The sequence below is a fragment of the Lycorma delicatula genome, chromosome 3 (assembly GCF_047948215.1).
Source record: "Lycorma delicatula isolate Av1 chromosome 3, ASM4794821v1, whole genome shotgun sequence".
Taxonomy (NCBI): Eukaryota; Metazoa; Arthropoda; class Insecta; order Hemiptera; family Fulgoridae; genus Lycorma; species Lycorma delicatula.
In genome coordinates, this window is record NC_134457.1 from 167,234,232 (window position 1) to 167,260,064 (window position 25,833).

The 25,833-nt window shown below is 31.9% G+C and overlaps 1 protein-coding gene across 1 annotated transcript; it reads right to left on the reverse strand.

Moving 5' to 3' along the window:
- Positions 1-171: 171 nt before the first annotated feature.
- Positions 172-22,169, reverse strand: LOC142321028 (uncharacterized). Its single transcript, XM_075359021.1, has 5 exons — positions 22,090-22,169; positions 18,451-18,580; positions 12,554-12,681; positions 8,940-9,269; positions 172-1,619 (listed from the first exon to the last, which is right to left on the reverse strand). Exons 1-4 carry the CDS (start codon positions 22,138-22,140, stop codon positions 8,991-8,993), a joined length of 588 nt encoding a protein of 195 aa, XP_075215136.1. The 5' UTR covers positions 22,141-22,169; the 3' UTR covers positions 172-1,619; positions 8,940-8,990.
- Positions 22,170-25,833: the final 3,664 nt, after the last annotated feature.

Consider the following 25,833-nt stretch of genomic DNA (forward strand, 5'->3'; position numbering starts at 1 on the left):
TAAATTAATTATTTTATAAATTTTGTTTCACAAATATAAAAATTTTAATCATGCACATATGAGCATTATTGTTATTATTTGTTTGTTTTTAACTCACCTTAGGGTATAACAAATATTTTTTATAAAGTTTTAAATGTATTTTTAGTATAATTTTTGCTATTGTTGTACTGATATAAATTCATACCTAACTATACTAAGATGAATTGAAGAGTTGAATAGTAAAACATGCTAAATATTTTAAATCAAATTTTTGAGTTTTTCAAATAAAATTAGGCTGCCATGTGATGTAATACTGACACTATCGCAGTCTTTGAAAAGCCGCATGAGTTAAAATGAATCTAATGGTTGATAGCTCTTTTATAAACGTATCAGTAACATATCTTAGTACCAGTTTAAATAAAAAATAAAAAATTCATGCAAGTGTTGTTAAGAGCTTTGATTAATTAACTCTGATAATATAATTTATTTATTTATTCACAAAGTAACCAGCCAAAAAAGGCTTTGTAACTTTTTTTCTGGATAAGAATATTTTAACATGTAAAAATGCCAAGACTCAGAATCATCCAGATATAAGACAGGACAATGACACTCTGCCATGAAAGTATATTGCATAATTAGTAGTGATTAATACATCATTAATTTGATAAGGACACATTTGTAATAGAAAAAAATTTAATTCACCTATTACATATCATGTCTGATGAAGTTAAAATAACTTCTTGAGCTATCTTATATGTTCAAAAGAAAATGTATATGGAAAACCAATTATTTCATAGCTTATACTTTATCAAAACACAGATTTATGAAAGTTATCACAGTTATTTTATTATAACATGTAATAAATATAATAAGAGTGAGGTATAAATATTTATATAATGACTATTACAGTTTTAATGATAAGTAAGTCTAATATTAACAATTTTTATACAAATGAAACACATATTTTTATGTTTTTCAAGAAAATAACTCCAAATTAAACATACATATACATATAATTGAATGTTCATGATAATTGTGTAGTTTAAAAAGCAAGCTACTATCTCATTCTCTATCAAACATACCTTCCATATCAATTTTAGGAAGACTTTTGGGGATTAATTTCTCTCCATTCACAGTTACACAATGAATAACTGTGCCTCTCTATTTTTTATTTCCTCTTATAATACAATAAAATAACATAGTCATAGAACTAATCAGTCAGAAACTGTGCAGAACTGATTATCAAACTATTATTGAATTTAAAAAGTTATTTAGGGTAATATTATTTTAAAATAATTTTCAAATATACTGGTTTTTTTATTAAATATAACTGAAAGTCACTCACTAGTTTACTTCCACAACAAATTTTTTGCTTAGCTCTTATCAGTAAGTTTTTTCATTGTTCTAATAAAGCCTATGAATCACAATCTACGCTTTCTTCATGGTCAGTGTAGTACAATGTAGTAGCAGACAAATTATCATCAGAACTTGATTATTAATACAAAACATATTTTAGTAAAATCAATAGGTTAATAATTACTTTGTTTAGCTATTAAAAAACAATTGATGCTCTAAGTGTTTTACATTATATAGATTCCCTAATTTTTATGAAAGTGAGAAAAAATCCTGTGCTACATAGGCTGTAAACAAAAACAAAACAAAATCAAATAGTGATAACACATCTCGTAAATATTTATGGAAAAAAAGAAATTTAGATAAGTTTCTAAAAAAGTAGCCTTATAAGTAACACTACTTTTTCAGAAAGTAGTGTTCTACTTCTTTCATAGTATATTAAGAGATACTGCGAATAAATTACGTGTAACTATTCATGTCATACCACCCCAATTTTCTAGTACCTGAAACATCTTGTTGCATCTACTACATTACTGTATCCAGCATTTGTTATGTATTGGTATTATTTTACCTGGTGAATAGCTAGATAATTTTTTTTTTCAAACATTTTTTCTCTTATTCAAAAAACATCTAAAATCAATTAATTAAACTTCTTCAAAATTCAACATGGTCATCACTATCTTATGCACATTGTCCAGTCTTCAGTTTAAGTTGTAGTCTATCTGACTATCTCATTCTCTATCAAACTTACCTTCTATATCAATTTTAGGAAGACTTTTGGGGATTAATTTCTCTCCATTCACAGTTACACAATGAATAACTGTGCCTCTCTATTTTTTATTTGCCACTGCTACTCTCCTTTTTTGTTAACTAGAAGTATGGTTCTTTTCAAAAGTATAGACCAATCGGGAGTTTGATCAATGTTAGCACCTGAGAAAGTTCAAAAGTCTTTTCTTTCTTCTTGATGATACACTTTGATTAAACATCAGCAACATTTATTACAAAGTTAATGTAATTCATTAGTAGAATTGTTGTAATGGAAAATATTCTGTAGTGAACCTTGACTTACTGATAAATCTTTTATATAAAATTTTTATTTTGTTTAATCTTTTCTGTATATTTCTGTGGTTTATAATAAAACTAAATTGTCATCATACCAAAAAATCACTGTCTTCTTTTCTTCAAGTAAAGAAAACTCTTTTCTTTTGAAAGATGTAGATTTTTCTTTGTAGCATTTTTCTCTTCTTTCATTTTCTTTTAGAAATTTTTTTCAATTTTTACTGGAAATAATGAATTTTTTGTTGCTGTTCAGTTGGCTAATTGTCTGAATTAGTAAGTTAACCCATTTCATGTTTTTGAATCGGTTTTTAGTCTCTTGATTTTTTTTCAAATAATGCTAAAATATTAATTAAATTAAGAATTTAATTCCTAAAACCAATAATACTTACTGATAGGGTTTGCTGGATGTCATATTAATATATTAGTTATTTGTATTAACATAGATTATTAAGTACATACTAACATTGGCTATTATAATATTTATAAGGCGCGCGCACGCACGCACACACAAACTCGTGAACATAAACTATTCAGCACATTTGAGGGGTTATTAAAAATGAACAAAGCAATGTAGCGCGCGTTGATTTTACCAAAAATTAGTGTAGGTACTAGAGTTACTGATGACCTTGAATGAACACATCGACGTGTATAACGACGGCGGGATCGTTAGTTGAGCACGGTGTAGCAAGGTGCTCGGTTCATCACGTTAATCGTCATAATTGACGGATTTGGTGTAGCGAGAACCCTCATGCCGTTCGACAAAGACAAACGTGACAGCCTGAAAATTAACGTTTGATGTGTGTTGCCTGCTTATGAAGTGATGAGACCATTCTGTTTCACCGAACTAACGGTTAGTAGCACTAGTTATGTAGACATGTTACAGAAGTATTCACCACGACAAATTGAACATCGGCAACCCAATGTTTACTTTCAGCAAGATGGGGCACCACCAGACTGAGGTTTACATGTTAGGGACTATTTACACGAACAATTTTCTCAACGTTGGATCAATTCCCGGCCACCTCGATCCTCTGATGTTACGCCACTCGATTTCTTCCTTTGGGATTTATCAGAGACAGGGTCTACGCAACGAAAGTTGTCAACATCAATGAACTAAAAAGAAGAATCAAAGGTATAATAAACGCAATAACTTCAGATATTATTCGTAATGTGTGGCATGTAACTGAATATCATCTAGACATTATATGCGCCACAAAAAGTGTTCATGTGGAATTTGTTTGAAGTCAATAAGTGTTGTAAACAAAACTGTTTGAAATGCCCTACTCAACAATAAAACATGAATGCAAGTAGACTGGTTTATTATTTTTATTTTTTTATTAACACCTAAAATGCGCTGAATACTTTCTGATTACATATATATATATATATATATATATATATATATATATATATATATATACTACTGAGTAACATACAGAGTATGTATATTACAGATACAGAGTGTCACGAAATTCCTGGGACTTTCATCATCTATTCTACTCATGAAAATAATGGAAAAAGTTAATATACACATATGTCCCAAAATGCTTTGTTAGCGAGTTACGGTTAGTGAAAGATTTCGCTCGGATTTTAGCTACCCCGTTGAAGTGAGGTCCTACTGAAATTTATAGGGCGTAAACTAAGGGTCAGAATCTGGGTATCAACCTGAAAAATCAAATAAAATTGGTCCCGAACTGTATCTGCAGTAGTTTTTGAAAAATTTGGGGTGAAAACCAAAAACTAATGTAAAAACCACTATTATTTATGTTAGACTTACAATAACTTTGTTAAATGGGTAATAAACGGATAAAACTTTTAAACGAAACTAGCAGAGAATTTAATTCTGAACAAAGTGGTGTAAGATAAGTTAAATAAAACAAAGAAAAGAAATTTGTCAGAAAACTACTTATTTAATGTATACAAAAACCAAACTCTTCTAAAAAAAAAAAAATTGTAAAAACAAAATTTACCTTAAAAATTGATAATAAAAAATAAAAAAATAAGTAAATTATACGACAATTGTAAAATAAAAATTACTTAGATAATAATTTTTTTATAATGACAGAAATACAATAATAATGTGTTTGAAAAATTACTATTTAAAAGTTGGCAATAAAATAACAACAGCTGATCAATAATGCGCAGTGCTAAATTAGAGTTTGTCATTCTGTAAGGTACTTTAAGTATATCGAGTACTGTGATGTGTACTGTCGTTAGCGAAGGTTTTCTGTGACTTTTAGTCTGAACATGATCGCTTCGCCATTAAAGCAATGTCTTACTCATTTACAACAGAGGAATGCGCTGATATAGTATTCATTTTGGGTGTATGTATTGGTAATACTACAGCTACTGCAATATAATATGAAATATGTTTTCCGAATCGCAGGATTCCACATTCCAAACCAATTAGCGCGACTTTTCGCTATGTTCGGGAAACAGGTTAACTACCTCGTATTCGTACCAATTTCGAACAATCTGCCCAACACGACACTGTCATTGATGAAATTACTTTCAATGCAGTTCAGCGCAGTCTTTCTAAACGGATCGGAATTTCGCATTCGATGGTTTGGAGGACACTTAAAATAAGTTTTATGATTATCATAAGTAGCCAGTTCAATATCTAAACCCAGGAGACGGTCCGCTTCGCTTGGAGTTCTACAACTGATGAAATACAAATCGACAACTCTACAAGCATGTTTGTTTACCGACGAGGAAACCTTCATTCGAGATGACGTCAACTTACGCAATGAAGATACATAGATAGAATTATGCAATCTTCATGAAATGGTGGAAGGCAATTTTCAACACCGATTTAGCATCAATGTATCGCGTCCTTCTTCACAATCAGCTGTTTGAACCTTTCATATTACCTGCTAAGCATATTAATGCTAAGGTCTACTTGCACTCTTCAGAAGAACTGCCGCATCTGCTTGAAGATATTCCTCTAGCGCAGAGACACAAAGTATACTTCCCCACCTCTTGTGTCATTTCCACTAAATTAAATCATAACAATTTTCCACAGCAAAAAAAAAATTGGGTTTTGTTTACATTAAATAAGTACTTTTCTGACAAATGTAATGTACTGTTTCTAAATACAATTCGAACTTTTCTTTGTTTTTATTCAACATATTTTACACCATTTTGTTCAGAATTGAATTCTCTGCAAGTTTGGTTTAAAAGTTTTACGTGTTTATAGCCAGTAACAAAGTTATTATACATCAAACATAAAAAACAGAGTTTATACCCCAATTTATTGGTTTTCACCTGAGATTTCTCAAAAATATTGCAGATACTATTCTGGAACTTATTTTATTCGAATTTTCAGGTTAAAAAACATTATAAAATAACTAATTGTGCCCCTTAGTCAATGTCCTAAAAATCAAAGTACGATCTCATTTCACCAGCCGCAATTCGCAAACAAAGAAATTTAGGAAATAATTTTATATACTTTTTCAATTATTTTTGCAAGTGAATAGGTTATGAAAGCCCAGATAGAACTTTGTGATACACTCTTTATACATAATTTAAATTAATATTTATTTTTTTCTTATATTTTTAAGTAATGTGAGTGAATCCCTTTGTGATAAAGTTTCAAAGGTAAATGAATGACAATGTTAAAATTATTTTGTCTGCATAAAGTGACTGTATATGTCAGTTACTTATTTGATCTATAGAATAGAAGTATTTTTAAACTTTACAAATAAATTTAAAATGTAATTATTTTCAGAAATATAAACTTTTTATTTTAAAAATTCATACATCTAAAAAGAAAAAATGCAAGCATAAAATTGTATAAAGAGCTGTAAATGAAGTTTTATAGAATTTGATAAAATCAAATATTCATTCATGCTTTCCTTTTATTTAAAAAAAAATATGTATTAGTGAAAATTAGGTGCAGTTTAATTTTAATAGTGTATCTGATCTGGGACAAGAAGAGAAGTTACTTCATTAAATGATTATTTGCCAAGCAACCATATTGTTTATCTACATCTAGAACAGGAAGTAAAATCCTGAAATACGTAAAGTGAAGAAGAAGAGTTTTTAGAAGAATTATACTTAAATTAACTGATTCTGTTCGATTTTTTACATTTCTGAAGATGGTATACTATTTGCATTTGGCATGTAGTAGTCAGTTACTAAAATTCAAAGAAAAAACATGGTTCAGACGATTTCAATTTATTTAACTGATTTAAATGTATAAATTTACTTTGAAACATTCGCCTACACTGCCAGAATGAGAACTTAAAGTTATAGTTATCATAAATTATTATTTTTATGAAATGGGATAAAAAAGTAAGTAGGTAATAATTTCATGATTTGTGTAAAGTGCAGCTTGTCCGGATTCAGGGATATACAGTAAATAAGATACAAATTAATATTTTAGTTTGAATGATGAGATTATAAATTACATAGATTGTGTATCTGTGTAATTTTGTAATCAATTGTACTTTAAAACTGGGGTCTTAAAAATATAGGAGAAACAAAATCTTGGGAGGATATGATTGAAATTATTATTTTTTCTGTGTTAATCCATTAATTGAAATTTTTAATATAATGTTTAAAACATTACACAAATTTATTGTGTAAGCATTTTTAATAATTTTTTCTGAACTAAATGTTCTTAGAAAATATTTTATTCCTTCTTCACAGATAAACAATAAAAAATGTATAAAATAAACATAAACATTTAAAATACTAGGATAATAATTATTCCTTGTTAATGACTGTAAATTAGCTGAAAATTTAAAACATTTAAAAGGTTTATATATGATTGTCTTTTGAAAACCAGAGTTCATGTTTTCCTGAAGAAGAAAAGTACTTTTGGTTATTATTTATTTTGATTAAAAAGAGAATAACATTATACAACAGAAGTAAATAATTTAAATTGAGATAGTAAGTATTTTCCTATTCTCTACTGTCAGTTTAAGTAAAAACTATCGTACAGATGGTAAATGTGACATCAGCGAGCTTAATTTTTATACTGTATTTGTTATTTTGGGTGGCTTTCATATTAAATACTAAGAAAAAAATAGACATTTATTATCCTTGGTATCATTCTTTTTTATTTTCATGTAGAACATGACATGATAGGTAAAATGTCTTACCCACCAGGTTGGTGTAGTGATGAACTCATCATTGAAAATCAGCTGATTTCGAAGTCAAGAGTTTTAAGATTCAAATTCTAGTAAAGGCAGTTACTTTCATATGGATTTTAATACTAGATCGTGGATACCAGTGTTCATTGGTGGTTGAGTTTCAATTAACCATACATCTCAGGAATGATCAATCTGAGACTTTACGAGGTGCTACCCAAAAGTTCGGGGAATTTGAATTTCGCGCGCAAAACATTGCTGGTATGACCTTCTGCTGCTAGATGTGGCTAACAGTACTCTTTGTGAATCAGTGTTCCAACAGCTGTGATGGTGAGAGTCTGCATTGTTGACTTTCGTGCGGTTGTATAACGTTGTGTTTTACTGCTTTGGCAAAATTCTAAATGGCAGATTTTAAAGAGCAAAGAACCTGCATCAAATTTTGCTTAATGCTTAAAAACACTGGTGCAGAAACCCATCGCATCCTTGTGGAAGCATTTGGTGACAATGCTATGAGTAAAAGTAAAACTTTTTTGTCGTACAAACGATTTAAAGATGGACGAACGACAGTCGATGACGATGAGTGTTCAAGAAGACCATCCACAAGCGCAACACCGGAAAACATCGCGAAAGTGCGAGAGGCTATTGTTGCAGATTGTAGACAAACAATCCATGATGTTTGTGCAATCGTGCAAATGTCATATGGGGCAACGCATCTTGTCGGACAATTTGAACATGAGACGCATTGCTGCAAAATTCATACCGAGACTGTTGAACAGCTACCAGAAACAAAATCGCGTAGCTGTCTGTAGTGAATTGAAAAATTCAGCCAAAAAATTCCCCACCCACCCTATTCGCCTGACCTTGCCACGTGCGACTTTTTTCTTTTTCCGAAAATAAAATTTCAATTGAAAGGCCGTCGTTTTAACACAATTGAGGAGATTCATGAAGAAACGCAGAACGTGCTTCGAACACTTACACCTGCAGACTTCCAGGGATGCATGGAATCATGGGAAAAACGCTGGAATCACTGTATCAATGCCCAAGGGGATTAATTTGAAGGAGACAGTGGAAATTATAAGTTATGGTAAGCTATTTTATTTTTATGGTAAAATTCCCCGAACTTTTGGGTAGCACCTCGTACACGAATACACTTCATTTTACATTCATACATATCAATACATCTCATTCATCCTCTGAAGCAATACCTTACGTGGTTTTGGAGGCTAATCCAAAAAAAAGGGTGAAATGAAGCTGAAAAGCTGAAGGTGAAATGAGGCTATTTACAGATGAAGCTGAAACTTCATCTGTAAGTCATCTTGGGCCTTGCTCAAAGACTATGAGATGATATGTCATCAGATTGAACACAAATGGGTATAAAATGAATATAAATATTTAAATTTATAACCTTCATGGTTATAAAATGGTACATGTGAAATCTTATAACATATAACTTACATATAAACTTAGAAAGCAACTAAATACAGATGCATGGAATGGTAAACATTTTCATTGTTCATAATAATAACTGTCATCACTTAATTGTTCTCCTCTTAATCTTGCTAATTCTTCTTCTTTTTCAAGTTCTTTATAGTATTCTTCATCATAATCAAAATCTTCATCATCTTCATAATAATAGTATACTTTAGTAGATGGAGGAGGTTCAGTTGATTGTGTGAGATTAAGCATGAAAGGTATTACATGCTTACCAATGATCCTTGTGTAAACTCTTCCATATCTAATTGTGTTCCTTTGTATTGAAATTGTTTTAAATGTTGAATTTTGTCCCTGTTAATGATAAACAAATTAAACAATTGTATTCATTACCATTTCATAATTTAATTCACATTAATTTTTATATGAACATAAATGTAATGTTTCTGGTCTACAAATAAATATGTTATTTTAACCCACAACTCTGTGGAGCATTATGATCACCATTTCAATGCTAGCAACTCACTTTGCAATATTTTGTACTCCTCATAGTTTGTATGTGTTTTTTGAGACATTTTGACTGGTTGCAATTTATCACATACAGATCAGATTGCATATATGCCACAAGGCTCAAATATTTATGACTAGTATTATTTTTAGAATTCTAAACATTTATGTCTAACTGACCAGACAGAGTATACAATCCATCTAGTAAACAAATATTATAAGTATAGTGAAATATTAATTTTATTTAACATAAAAATATATGGATTTGACAAACCATGAGATGAACCACAATGTTAATTACCTTGCAGTTATATATTTAATGTCTTGAAGAAGTTGATTGGTTATTAAAATCATTAAATCAAACTTTACATGACTAGCAACCACAAAAATTTTTCTTTAAAAAATAAAAATAGTTACAATTTTGTTCTGGAGCACTAAAATGTTTCTGTTGATACTATCACAAGTATAAAAAAATAAAGTAGAAAGTTTATCCTAAACTTTTTATGATAAAGATCAAAATAAAATTGAAATATTATTTCTTATATTAAATAACCCTGGGCTTACAGGATCCTTCATTTACTGCCATAAAATGTGTATTAAATCTCAGTGACTTAATTTAGGCTAAAATAAAAAATTATATGGTTTTACGTAATGCTTTTTTTAAATTAACCCAATGCATTGATGGAATATGTACAATAGTGTGCAAATTAATCAGAACAAAGATGTTATTTATGTTAATAAAAAGTAACTTTATTTAAAAAAAATCATACCTGTACAATTTTTGAATAACTAGTAATAATTAAGATATCAAACTTTATTTTTAATCACTTCACGTATACTATTTGGCATCGATTCAACAAATGTACTAATTTTTTTTTTTTATTTCTTTATCATGAAACTAACCATACTGATATTATTACTTTAATGAGGTCAATTTTCGTGGTCAATTTTCGATTCAACAAATGTACTAATTTTTTTTTTTGATTTCTTTATCATGAAACTAACCATACTGATATTATGAGTTCAATTTTCGTGGTACAATTTTCATTTTAAGAGTTTTTTTTCGACCCCCAAAGATTTTTTGGGGAGTTGCCTTACCACAAAAGCACTTTAATGCTTTGTTCTACAAAGCATTAAAGTGAAACTTTAATATTCCTTGTGGGAATTTGTTTTGAAGTTGTATCACAACCCTTCCTTCAGAATCTTGATATAACCATCACTTTTCAACATTCCATCTACTGGAAGTAATGAAGCAGCAATGGTGGCTTGTAGCTAAAACTAGTCGGGGTGTTGCTCCAGAAAATTTTTTCTGGGCCTTTTCAAGGCCATGTTAAAGTTTTTTATAAAATAAAAGAACCAAAAAGAGAATGAATCAGATAGAATAGCTGGAAGCAGGATAATAATCTAATACTACACTTTATCACATTCAAGAATATGGTACACTGTTTTAAACACATTGTGCTTAAAAACCATATTCAGTTTAACTGAATAAATAATAAAATGTCAATACAGATAATATTTTTTAGTATTATTAGTTAATAACTTAATAAAATGTTTACTTAGAAACACTGTAGTCCAATGGTGCTTAATTTAAATTTTTATTTACACAGAAACAAATACATAATGAATTTTTACTGATTACCTTCTCTTTCACCCTTCCAGTTTGTTTTTGGATAGATATGACAATCAAAGAGCCCTTGCTTTCTGCCATTTTCGAATCATTACTGAAAAAACAGCTAAACCACTTTCATATTCCTTCCACCAACTAAACTAGAAAAGGGAACGAACAAGGAAAATTCCATACACATGCAGAGTAAAAAAAATCACTTTCCTTCAGTACGCCAGGGTCGGCACAGCAGGAGCGACAGTGCTCTCTCTCCCTCCCAGCCTCGTGACAGCTTCCTATGTGTGCATGTGCACAACAGCCAAACACCACGCTACTGGAACTGTGAAGTGCACAGTTCCATACAAAGATTTTTGTATCTTTTTCATAAACTGGGGGATGGTTACCGACATTAACCTTAAGGATTATACATTGTACAAGTATAAAGAATGAATTAAAGAAAAAAAGACAATTATATTAAATGTTATTGATAATATCAAGTGGAAATAGGGGGTACTGCAGTTCCACAGTGCCTACATGCAAGCCACCACTGTGAACAAGGGCTTTCAAATGTGAAACAACCCCCAAAACATTTTTTTCTGGAGATGTTTAACTGATGACTGGATATGAGCTTGTGATGTATTTTCAACTGATGTTTTTCTAATCTATGGAACTCTTTGACCATGAATATAAAAATGTGACTTATCGGAAAAATAACATTTTTCCAGTCTTCTTTGATCCAGTTAACACGTGCTCTGAGCTGCTTTTTAGCTGGGCAGCAAGCTTTCCATCCAACTGCAAGAAGTCAATGTTTGATTGTTGTTATGTGTAAATCTGTTCCACTGGCTGCTAATTCTCAATTTAAACCCATAGCAGATAATTATGGATAAATTTTACTTTTTCTCACTAATAACCATTCCTGTGTTAGAGTAGTTTTTTTAGTTACATTTTGCCTTTCCTTTGAGGTGAAAAGGAAGCAGTTTGTTAAAATATTATTTTAAAATATCATTCACTGTCCCTAGTCCAACACCATACTCAGAAGTTACTTGTCATTGTGTATGTTCAGAAAGAGAAACAATTTACAAACACTGTCTTGGAATTATATCCATTACTATATACTCAAGACACACAAAAAAAAATTAACATATGATTTTGTAATTGCTAAGTAACTAAAGAACAATAACCACACATGAAACAGACAACATAAAGAATGAGTGTGATCAAGCAATATAGCTGCATCATAGAATTAAACAAAAAATTCCCTGTGTTCAGATTAATTTGCATGCTACATAACTAACTGTATGTTAGTTGTAATAGCCTGACATGAGAGACAAATTACTCTTGAAATCTATGTAGCTGTTCTAATCATAACTAGCATCCCTTGCCAGGCATTATACAGATGAAGAGTAAAATGGTATCCCACACTCATGAGTCATGAGTCAAACATACTCTTTCACACTGACACATTTTTTAAAAATAAATCATACTTAAAACTAAATTTATAAATTTGCCAGCACACTAAACTTACTTTAATAATAGTCATTTTTTCTGTAGGAATTCTTAAAAGTCTTGACAACAGCTCTAATAAACTATTTCTAGCATCAGCTGATCCAGTTTTGCCATTAACTGCTATATTTACACGGTTCTTGTAAATACCTATAACAATATGATTTTACTAGTCAACCAAAAGCTAAAAGAATTAGAGTAAATGAGAAGCTCATAACATTATTTTTTAGCATTAATAATAAATTAATATGAGATTTCCAATTTCATAAAATTACATTTTCCAAATTACTTCCCACCAGTCTGAACTGAAGTACATATCCTCAATTGTTAATTTCAACTCTCCATAATTAAAAAGAAAGCCAACATTGCAAATGATTAAAATCATAATACCTTAGATTTAATTTAATAATATAAGTTTATATTATCCTAGGTTTATTTATTTATTAATCTTTTACACTTCATTTACATTCATACATATCATCCTCGTTCATCCTCCGAAATAACACCTTACGATGGTTCCAGAGGCTAAATAGAAAAAGAGAGAGGTTTATTTACTTTCTTTACAAAGAAATATTACATTATACATTTACTTACATTACTGTTTACTGATTATTCATGAAAACTAAAAATACACTGAAAAAGATGGTATAGCGTGCTTGAAACAAGTGAAGGGATATCTGGTTCAGTTGAACTTAGTTTTAAATAGAAATTTGGATCAAGATTCAGTTCATTACTAATTCTATTACTCTTACTAATTACTATTTACTCTAATTAGACTAATTTTTACTTTGTTTACTCTAATTTAGTTACTAATTATTATTTACTCTAATTCTATTTTTTATTGTAACAGCAGAAAATCCAATTTTAAAAAACGTATGGTATTAAAAATAACAATGGTTTTGTGGATAGTGATGGGCATTAATTTTTAACCTTTAGCCATTCATATAATAACTCTAATTTAGTAAATTACACTTTCAAACCTTCATTACAAGATCGTTCTATCAAAAATTTGTTTCTCTTCTTAGTTAGGATTTCAATAATGATATCCAATTTGGAAGGGTTTTATATTCAAAAGAATTCAAAATAGTCTTATTTAAAGTATTCTTCAAAAGTTTCAGTTGACCATTAGGCAATGACATTTTGTATTATTGATGAGATTATCTTTCATTTCAATTTTAAATACTGTCTCAAAATTTTCCTAATTTTTAAGAGACAAAGTGATTTTCATTTGAAACACTGTTATTCATCATTTTACATTTTTTGACAAATACCTTTGTTTTATTGTCTACTGAAAATCAATTTGTTGTTCACCTTTCTAACTTAAATTTAAGCTATTAAGGTGATTGAAAATATCTGAGAAGTAAGCTAGTGTGGTGATTTACAACTCATCTGTCAATTGATCATGCATCCCAATCCCATAGGGGAAGACACCCACCTTGTGGCAATTCTGGTCACCACACCACCCCCTCCATTCATAGCCTTGAAGAGCTTTACCGGAGGTCATCTTCAGACCCTCTAACTGATTACATCTAACAGTTACCAGCCAGGTCTCAGTCAGGAGGCCACCAATGCAAATAACTCAGCAGACTTTTACATCAGTCTAATCTAATAAATTCAGCCAACACCTTCACTTTAAGCTTCCTTCAGACATCTTCACTTTTCCTATCCTACAACATCACCCTCTGAACTAGCTAACAGAGTTCACAGAAGCATGAACCCTGCACCTAGCACGATTACAACATAAACGCAAGTGATTGTAAATGTCTCAAACATCAACTAAGTAATGAGTAGAATGTAATGCCAAACTCACACCACTCAAAAATTTGTTACACATAACAATGAAATTCAGACCTACATTCCATCACCCACTACAAAATACACCAATCAACCAATTTAAGAAAAATGAACTGCAATCTGTTCCACAAGGGAGTCAAGGACAGACCTCTTACTCCCATTCAGCTCCATCTCAGAGTCCTGCGTGACATTTACTTTATCATACTCAAAGACTGCTCTTGGCAAGACAGTGCCACACCTTGCTGCATGGATTACCATGTCCTCAGTAGCGCAGTAAACAGGGTCTTCCCTACTTCTGAGCTGCCATCACAAAAGGCAACAGTCTGATGGCTGAAATAACTTGAGAGAGTTTCTATTTCATTCCATGTACAACCACGCTTCTGCATTTGAAACAAGGCAGAAGGCCACCATAAGTTGGTAAAAGCCCCGGATACATCCATAAAAACACTTAGCACAATACTTACATGTACTGGAAGTGGCAATATTCATTACTTTCAGTATAGCATCCTCCGTGTTCTTGCCAAGCCAGAAGCCATATAGGCTCTCCATCAAAAATTGCTCAGAAGTTAACTTACTATTATTACGGAGATACAAATATTTCTCAAAAACCTTACCAATCACAGGCAAGAGTGTCAAAAGCCAGTAAGATGAACTAATAGTAGGGTCCTTGTCGCCACCTTTAAAAAGCAATATCAATTCTCCATGCTTCCAACAGGCTGGGAAATACTCAGCAGAAAGCTTCCTATTATAAACTCTAGTCAGGGGGCCGAGAATCATGGGTAACGAGCGAACAAGAGGCTCGCAATACAGTCATGCAGTCATACCCGGAAGCTTTATGCCATGCCATACCACAGATCACCTGACAAACCTCCGGCTTGGTAATCTCAAGAGATTTTTCCTCAGTACCCTACGACTTCCCACTGGACACGTTGATGATATAAAGTCTCACCAACCTCAGTGTCATCAGTAAGTAATCATTCAATAAAATATGGAGGATACGATCTTTGTCTATCACAATTCCATCCTGAGTCGAAAGGGTCGACAATAGGACATCCGTCCCATGCTTATGTCCAAAAACTCTTTACACAACACCCCAAGGGTCTTTATTTCTGAACAAAAGAGTGTCAGGAATTGCGCTTGGAGGACCTAATACAATGAAAGTACCTGGCCCTCTTCCTACGATAATCCACAAGTAGAGCCGCTCGCCAATCAAGATCGCCTTCACGTTGCACCGCCCTCCTGAGTTGACACCACACAGACCACTTCATCGCAGTCAAACTCCCAGTCCACCAGCCTGCAATTTGTTCTCGGCCAGTGCCCCGGGGAATGGAACTATCAGTAGCTGCTGCTACTGACACAAAAGTAAAACGTTCTGTCAGGTCATCTAATGGGAGCTTGTCCAGACTCCAAGAAAAATCCTAAACCCGGATGAAGAATATTAAAAAATCTAGGCCAATCCACCCTCCTGTGCAAAAAGTGCCCCTGCGGAACAGGAAAATGCCTTCTATGAACATCGCGCAGCCCATCCACCAGTTCAAAAGGTATCAGTCTATGATTGCAAGAGCAATCATCAACCACTGACCAGTCCAGGATCCTACCAGGGATATTCCTACCAATGGTAATGCCAATATTGGTACCACGAAGGACTTTCCGTTCATCGATCATGCCAATGTAGTGGCCAACTGGACTACAACATTAAAAATTTAAAAGTAACCTGACCGTTAATGACAAGCCTGACCACTACATTATGTGTGTCAGAAACTTGTCACACAAAGACACTATCAAATGACCTCCTACACAGGATAACAGACATACTATTATGTCCTATGTAAAACTTTTTCCAGCCATAAAAACCTGGCAGATCACCCTCAATCACATATGGATGCTGCAAGAAAACAATATCATGGCTCTGTTGCTCAACAATTTCACCTAACTCAACTTGGACTACATAAGCACCCTGGGCATTCAGTTGACCGAACTTAACCATCAAGAGAGATAAAGTACAGCTGAACTGCCCTTAAGTAACAACCTCATTCTCTAATAGCAACTGAGTGCCTATGATTTTTGCGTAACTTTTACAGTTCACGTAGGTCAGAACTTCTGAATTCTATGGATAATCATTGCGCCTGTGGCCTTCTTCGCCACTATGTGCACAGACCAATGCAAATTTACAAAATTTGGCTCTGTGGCCAAACCTACAACATCGAAAGCATCTTTAAACATCAAGGTACTCCTTGACCCGACAAGACCCAAAGTCAACAAACAGCCTATCCTTAGACACAAACCTCTGGAAGAGACCAGCACCTATCTCAAAAACTCCATGACATCATTGGGCATCACACCTATCTGTCTTAAAACCCAGCCTACATTCCTGCCTAAAAGCAGCTTCGACCAAGTCAGTGTTCTGTTCCCTTATTAGGGACAGAACATCCTCATCAGAAAGGCTGCGATCAATATCATAGACAATGATACAGGACCTACGCATCCTTTTAGGGTCAACCTTCACATTCAATCGCTTAACAGCTGAAGATTCTGTGTATACCCAGACCATCTCCTTGACATCTGTGACTACAACTAATTCTTTGTTCGCTGGTCTCTCTAATGCTTCTTATCTTAAGTCCCTTTAGATTGTCGTGAAGGGCGACTTGAAGGTCTTTCTTTAACTGACTACTGGATACAATTGAGCCCTCCGCCTTATTAGCAAAAATAAACTCAAGCTTCTTAGTAACTTAGCTGGCCTTACGCCTCCCCTTGACCACTTCAGCATACCACTTCAATTGTACCAAGGTTGGAGAGAACTTTTGGACCACTGTAACCTCCTTAGGCTTGGAGGCCAAGTCCTCAAATCCTTCCACAAGTGCAGAAAAGCTTTTTGAAACAACTTCAGGTGGGGAAAAAAATCTACCCCTTGTAGCCACACTGTCATTCCTAGGGTTTGCTAGGTAACTCAACAAGTTATCTAATTCATGAACCTCATGGGCCAGCGGGGCAGAACTGCCAGGTCTGCCCTTAGCCCGCTGGAATTCATCAACTATGGGGTTAACCACCACCTGAGTGGACACCCCTAATCTGCCACTGAGCCTTCACTCTCAGAGACCAAGGAGGTCGAAGGAAAATGTTCTGGCCAGACTTCCTGCCTACTTGAATATCTCTTATGGCTGGAGATACCCTGACCTGACATTGAATAAAAATGCTCACTGTCTTCCTTCAACTTAAACTTGGGCAAGCCCACAAATGACACAACTACCTGCAGTAGCCGGAACTTTCTATATTTTCCTGTGACTCACTACACCTCTTCACCGGAAAACTGGTTGGAAAGATATATAACATATATTTAGATTGTTATTTTCTAAAATATAAATCAACACCATCATTTTCAGTGATGGTGTTGCTGTTCTCATTATTAGAAATGTTTTTTTATAAAATTAAGTTTGGTTTCATTTGTGTGACATGGTTAGGTAAATAACTGATTGCATGTTTTATTGTCAACAACATAAAAAATTTATTGTCAACAAACATTAAAACAACAACAACATTAAAAATAAGCAAACATTAACATTAAATAATATCTCCAGCTATGTCAGGCTGCCCAAGCCAGTAGCAGTAACTGCATTTGCCTACACACACCCAGATCTGGTAACAGCTGGAAAATTGCTTGGAGATATATACATATATTTAGATTGTTATTTTATAAAATATAAAGATTGTAATTTAATTTATAATTTCTCAAAAATTCATTTTATTTTTTTATAAAAAGACTATTTTGTGTAATTTTTCATAAAATATAAATATTATGACAAGTGCATGATGTAACTAACACAGAAATCTTATGCTGTTAGGGAAATTCCAATTAAATGAATTAATGTATTTTATCAGAATTATTAAACCAAAGTTACTGTAATGAATAAATAAATAATTATAAATAGATGATTATATACAATAAAACAACTTTTATTTATTTTATGTTTTTAAAGTAATTTTACTTCATTATTAAATACTACATAAATTCTAAGATAAAAAAATTATCATTGATTTGAAAAACTTAAGGATTGAATTAATAATTACTAACAAGGATCTTATCTAACAAGTTCATGTTTAATATTAAAATAAGATTTATAAATATACCTGTAATCATTGTAACAGGGGCACAAGGTAATGTGCGTACAAAAAGAAGCAGGTCTCCTTCCCTATTCCAAGACAAAAATTCCTCTTTTGGATCTGGTGGTTTAGGCCAACGTGAAAATTCACCAAAATTCTGTAAATATAAAAACCAAGGAATACTTTATACTTTGTTGAGTGTACATGAATTTGTCAACTGATGATTAAACAAAAGAATTATCTCTGGAAGATAATCACTAATTAATTATAATGCTCTATGTAAAAAGTATATTTAATTACATCAGTTGCAACATCCTGTTTGCAATAGGTTATAAAATTACACCACAGAACTGCCTTCATTAAGTACTACTACTATAAAAATAGAGACCAATTTTTACTTTTGATTAGTTATCTGTATTCTGATGGTGAAAAAATGTAATGAATAAGGATGATTGATCATCCAGGGTTTGAATAAAACAATTTTCTAGAAAAATAGGCATTTAAAGTTAAAATTAAAAAACTTCAATTTTCAAACAAAAACTATCAATCACAAACAAACTTTTAGGTTTTTATGTTGGTTGTTATTTTGAGTGGCCACCATTCCAAACAGCTCATCATAGCTATTTAATGTGGCAGAATGGTAATATTGGGAAAAAATAATCAAATTGTTAATTTCTAACAAAGTTCATTAATATTCAGGAACATTCTGTTTACTGATTGTTTTCAGTAGACTGCAAAAGCAGGATCAGTAATTCAAATAACTTGATGTATGAGTTACCTTGATAACCTTACCATAATAAATTAACACTGTAGTAGTAAGGCTTAATATTAGTTTGCTATTTTGGGTGCAAGCCTACATTGGTAAAATGGATTTTGTTTTGAAAAGATGTGAGAGTCTGGGATTGGGTAGTGATTAAGAAGGAAAAAATAATAAAACACATCATCATTTAACTGGTAATCCAAAACTGTATACATTTTATTAACACCATACAGTTTTACGTTCAAACAATATTAATAAACAATTCAAAATTACATCCAATTTAGATTCATGTAAATGCAATTTCATTGTTAAAAATAATATTAAAGAATCCCAGTCAATGACAAAAAGAGATAGTCCACAAAAAAATAAATATAAAAAAGATTAAGAGATAATAACACCATAAACATTTAATAACTATGGGCTCATAAGCGACGTCAGGAACCGGGTGGAGCGAAAGCATGATAACACAGGCTATGAATTTACCCAGTTCCTGTTTGGACATGGATGTTTTTGGAACTATCTGTACAGGATGGGCAGATGCCATACAAGTCATTGTCGTCATTGCGGTGGACTGCACACAGCAGAGCACGTGGTGTTTTTTGCCCTAGATAGTACAACTTAAGAAGTGCTTGAGGATCAGGGTGTGGAGGGGGCCAACAATATAATGGTGGTGATGCTCAGCAATAGCAACAAATGAGAATGTATCTTGACTACAATCACATCAATGATAGGAGAGAAGGCCAATGAAGAGAGGTGACGACAGGCTGGGCAGATGAAGATCTATAGAGACATGGAGTCGATGACAGATGATCAAGGGAGGCCAGCTTCTGGGGGCTCGAAGAGCCCCCAGAAGGGCAGTGGCTCTTCGAAGACGTTGCTTGTCGATCGCCCTCTGGGGACGCATTCCGGTCATACGGATTCGGAGTGTAGAGTGCCTGGGTGATCATGCAGGGGCTGTACATACCAAATGGCTTAGATCCGGCCCCTGCATGATAGGAGGGGAGGTTTTTTTAGCGGGTGAGAACTGCCACCAGTGCGAGCCTGATGGCAGCTGGCAGACCTTTTCCTCCCCTTATGGGGAAAAAAATACAATAAACAAACATTAACAGTTCGAATTGAGTTTTTACATTTTTCTAAAACAAAAACATCAGCTGATACCAGATACTAAAAACAAAGATTTAATAAGCCTTGATTTTCAAACCAAAAACTGAACAGAATTCTATACAAAAAAAAAAAAAAAACAGCACAAGGTTTTTGTTTTAAACTAGTTTGGAGATTCAGATAACATTTGCCAAAATTATAACACATTTTTTTTCCAATTTTAGTTTATTATTCTATTACTGTTATAGTGTTGTAGAAGAGATTGTGTATTGCTTAGTCAATGAGAAGATAAGATGGTGGGAAAGAAACTAGTTATTTCATATGGTTAAAAACCATTTAAAGAAAAATTGCTGTCTGTACTCAAAGATGGGAAAGTTTGAAATGTCATGTACCAAGTATATACACAAGAATTTATGTTAAAGTGAGGTACATACCATATACTGGGATTGTTGGTATTACTTAGACATTAGGAGCATAGAGATTGTATGTGACATATCAGTACAAAAAGTACTAATAAAAATAAAATAAGATAAAATGGTGTTTAAATTTGTTTCATTTCATTTTTCTTTTGTAAGATTAAAATATTTTATATTCATATTATCATTTTTTTTTCAGAAAAACAATTCATGTCTGTACTAGAAAAAATAGAAATAAAAAAAGACCAAACTTGCAATCGTATTCTCATAAAAGTCAGAATGAAACTGATTATCTGGTCTTGGATATTCCACACTAAAAATAGTGATTAAAGCGACAATATCAGTTGTGTTATCACAATGCCACTAATAAAGAGTGTTAATTAAATCATTTTACTGTGATAAATGTATTTCTCCTAGAAGGGTTGAGTCATAATAAATAGTTAATATTAATTTTATTTATAATGTAATACCATTTTAATCACATTGGTCACTCCTATAAATTATTCCACTCTGAGCTATTTATATTTCATTATTAATATAAACGTTGACTCACAACAGATATATAGTGTTTATTCGTAAGAGAGAAAATGAATTGTTTTAACAATTTTTATATTTTTTATTGACAATTACAAAAAATGGAGCCCTTAGGAAAAATTGTCAGTTATTTGCTTCAGCATTAAAAAATACATAACAGTAAGCCACGATTATTATGTAACAAAACTCTTATAGGCCGGTATAATTATTCAATAAAATAATACTGAAGAGAACAAATGCATTATTTGATTCATTTGCCTAAAGTTAATAATATTAATACAAAGGCTAGGATTAGAGGATTAACAATAAAAACATAATTTATTTTATAATTAAATGTCAAAAAGATAGTTTATGAAGTAGCTAATTGTTATGAAAACAAGCTTAATAAAAACACATTTTACACTTCTATATTAAATAATAAATTTGTATGAGTATATTGTAATCTATAGGTTGTAAAACATTCATTTTGGTAAAACCAGGTCCAAAATTTAGTAATAATGTACTACATCTAACATTAGTATAATGTATTATACTCAACAAGCATTTAGAAATAATATTTTAAATAGTTATAATAACAATATTTTATAACATTTATTTTTTTTATGACCTCGACATGGTTTTGCAAGTATAAAATATATCTTTGTTCACAAGAAACATAAGAATACAACTAGAAAGAAGCTGATAATCTCTTAGATTATTTTTTTAAAATGATTAAGTACAAGTTATAAGAGATCAAATAGTAACACAAATAAAATTAATAATAACAGTTATGAATCATTATGCATTATAATTTTGTGCTTTAGTGATACATAATTATTCTCCAGAACACTGAATTTTTAAAGAAAACAAACTTACCTTTATATAAGCAAACACCAAAACTAAAAGCCATAAATATTGTTCCCACATTATTGATTTTAATAAAAATTATCACTCCATTAAGAAAGTTATTTACAGTGTGCATTAAATAATTCTTTAGATATAAAATCTTACTTATCAATCAATTTATCAAATAATTCAGTGTTAAAAAACCCATTGTTTTGTAATGAAATTAGAAATTAAAACTATAATAATTACAAAAACACTTTATGTATTTAAATCAGCTTACAATAAAACGTGAATAATTAAATTAATTTTAAAATTCAATTTAATTTAATTTTAAAATTAATAATAATTTTTTATTTTAAAAATATTTCATGTTTTTAAACATATCAGGTATTTGTCAAATTATTTAAGATTAGTAAGAAAAATTAATTCATGACCATACTTACTGGCTGTAAGAAGTTAGCATTACCTTATATTGCAAGAGTCTATATTTTTTATAATAGATTTTTCATATCTGCTAAAATCCTAATGGGAATTCAGGTACCCCAAATATTATACATAAAAAAATAATAATTAGATTCTAAACCTAAAATTCTAACTATTATCATGATAATCCTCTAGGAATAATGTACAAAAATCCAAATTAAAATGTAAATATTAAAAACAAAATAATCAATTTAAGTGTAATCAGTGAAATGTGAGTAATCACTATATATAAATATTGGGTGGCTGAAAAAAGTTACATCCTCCTCTAACTTTCTTTATGATTGAGATAACTGGATGCGGTTTGCAGCATTTTTTCTTGTACCAAGGTACTACTTCAATGAATGTATATGTCACTCTTTTTGATTTTTGAGCGACACGGTGGGGGGCAACTCAAAAATTTTAAATGGGATGATCAATAAAAATTTTACACCAATTTAAAGAAATCGATGAGACTAGAAAAATGCTAACATTAAAATTAAATTCTGATCACCCAATCCAAAATGATGACCAAAAATGTGTTTGTTTCAGATAGCTAGAACTACAGTTGTATGCTCCCACCTAAATTTTTTTTAGTTGTACCCCAATTCCCCTTTGGAAATCCTCTCCAATAAGAGAGGCTAACTCATTAAGCCCCCAATTTAGAATATTTGATCTTCAGGGTGTCAGGAGGCAGATCTGTTTAAAACAACATATCTCATGACCATCTATCCCATTTACAATTCTTAAACCATCCCTGCTCCCCACCACTCCTGAAGGCTGAATACTCTAAACTGGGACTTAATGAGTTAGCCTTTCTTATCAGAAAAGATTTCCAAAGAGAGAATCAGGATACCTCAAATAACAAATTAAAGAGGAACATACAACTGTAGTTCTAGCTATCTGAAAAAACACATTCTTGGCCGCCACTTTGAAATGGGTGATCAGAATTTAGTTTTAATTGTATCATTTTTCTCATCTCATTGATTTTTTTAAAAATGATATCAAATTCCATTGATCCCATTTGAAATTTTTGAGTTGTCCCCCACCACCTGTCACCCAAAAATCAAAAAGAGTTAAATATACGTTCATTGAAGTAACCCCTCAGTACAAGAAAGAATGCCACAAACTGCATCCAGTTATCTCAATTACAAAAATAGTTAGAGGAGGGTTAACTTATTTTTCAGCCACCCATATACCCATATATATATATATATATATATATATATATATATGTATGTATAATCACACATAATATACAGAGAGATCCAAAAGTCGCACACATCAAAATTAAAGTGTCTATAAATAGTAGTATAGTTGAAAAGGTTTTCAACTCAGCTACCACAAGATGGGTATTAACAACAAGTCTAGATGCCATTGTGATGTGTATTGATCACATGATTCATGCAGTAGTGTTCTGTTTATTGCTTAGTAAACATGTCGTTTTCCCAAACACAACGTGTTTTCATTGTTGAACATTATTTTGCCAGTCATTCTTATGCACATGTAGAAGACAAATTTCATGGGAAATATCCAGATATGGCAGTGCCTAACAATTTTTCCATAATAAAATTAATTGCTCGTTTTAGAGAATGCAGATCAGTTGCAGGCAAGAAGAGAACCAGGGGACCAGCCATTTTGACTGATGCTAAATTGACTGAGGTTAAGAATGTGATGCAGCATTCACCTTCATAAATCTTGAGGAGACTATCAGCACACTCTCTGATTTCATATTGAAGTGCTCAGAGAGTCGTGAAGCGGTTACACTTTTGTGCATATCATGTTGCCAGTGTTCAGGAATTGAAGGAGCTGGATAAAGAAAAGCACGTAGTGTACTGTAACATGGTTTCAGTCATTTATTGACAACCCACCGGGTTGGTCTAGTGGTGAACGCGTCTTCCCAAATCAACTGATTTGGAAGTCGAGAGTTCCAGTGTTCAAGTCCTAGTAAAGCCAGTTATTTTTACACGTGTTTGAATACTAGATCGCAGATACCAGTGTTCTTTGGTGGTTGGGTTTCAACGAACCACACATCTCAGAGATGGTCAAACTGAGAATGTATACGACTACATACACTTCATTTACTCTCATACATATCATCCTCATTCAACCTCTGAAGTATCATCCTCATTCAACCTCTGAACGGTAGTTACCGGAGGCTAAACAGGAAAAAGAAAGGAAAAGTCATTTATTGATAACCATGGAATTGCAGAGCTTGACGATGGTTTCTTCACTGATGAGGCATGGTTTCACCTGAGTGACTATGTGAACAATCAGAACACCAAAATTTAGTCAACTGAAATGTTACATGTTATGTGAAAAACTAATAAAACTAAGAAAACTAAAACCTAAGAAAACGTGAATACTCTAAGAAAATGGAAATGTGGTGTGCTGTATCACATTGTCGAATAGTGGGCCCCATTTTCTTTGAAACTACAGTGAACAGTGTTGTGCACCAAGACATCATTTCACAATTTATCACGCTTCTTGAAGATGATGAACGTGATTGTTGATTCAATCAGGACAATGCCACATGTCACACATCTGATGAAACCATGCATTTCTTTTGCGAGTTTTTTGGTGAGCATATCATCTCTAAAGGATTATGTTCACCTGATTTGACATTCCCAGATTTCTTCCTGTGGGGTTATCTTAAAGAAAAGGTCTATAAAAACAGGCCACACACACTGGAGGAAATAAGATGAACATAGCAATGGAGATTAACATTAGTAAACACGTGCTCCATGAAGTGGCCTCAAACATGGTAAAAATATTTTGAACATGCATTACTGAACAAGGCAGCCGTTTTGAGCATATGTTGTAAAAATAAATAAATCTTTAAATATTATTATTTAATGTCTTACTTTTTTTATTACTTTGATGTGCACAACTTTTGAATCTCTTTGTAAAATTTAAGATCATTCCAGTATAAGTAGTTGTCTGTTCATCATCATACATTTTAGGGTTATCATAGTGATAATTTAATAATTTTATAAATTAAAAATTTTTTAATAATTTATGTAATTATACAATTGTATACTGCTAACTGATTATGGTATTCCTGTGAAAGTCGATTATTGGTGTCAGTTTTTTAAGTTTAATTATCTGTTAGTGTGTTTTGGTGGTGCTATGCTATGTTAACCGTGTCTATGTTAACTATGATACGTCACCTTAAAAATCTGAAGGTCAACTTTCATTGACAACAGTTTTTAAAATATCATTGGTAACAATAAATAAAATATAAGAGAGTACTAAACAATAAATATCTGTTAAAAAATTTAATTCATTTTAATTATGACAACTGATTTGTTAAAT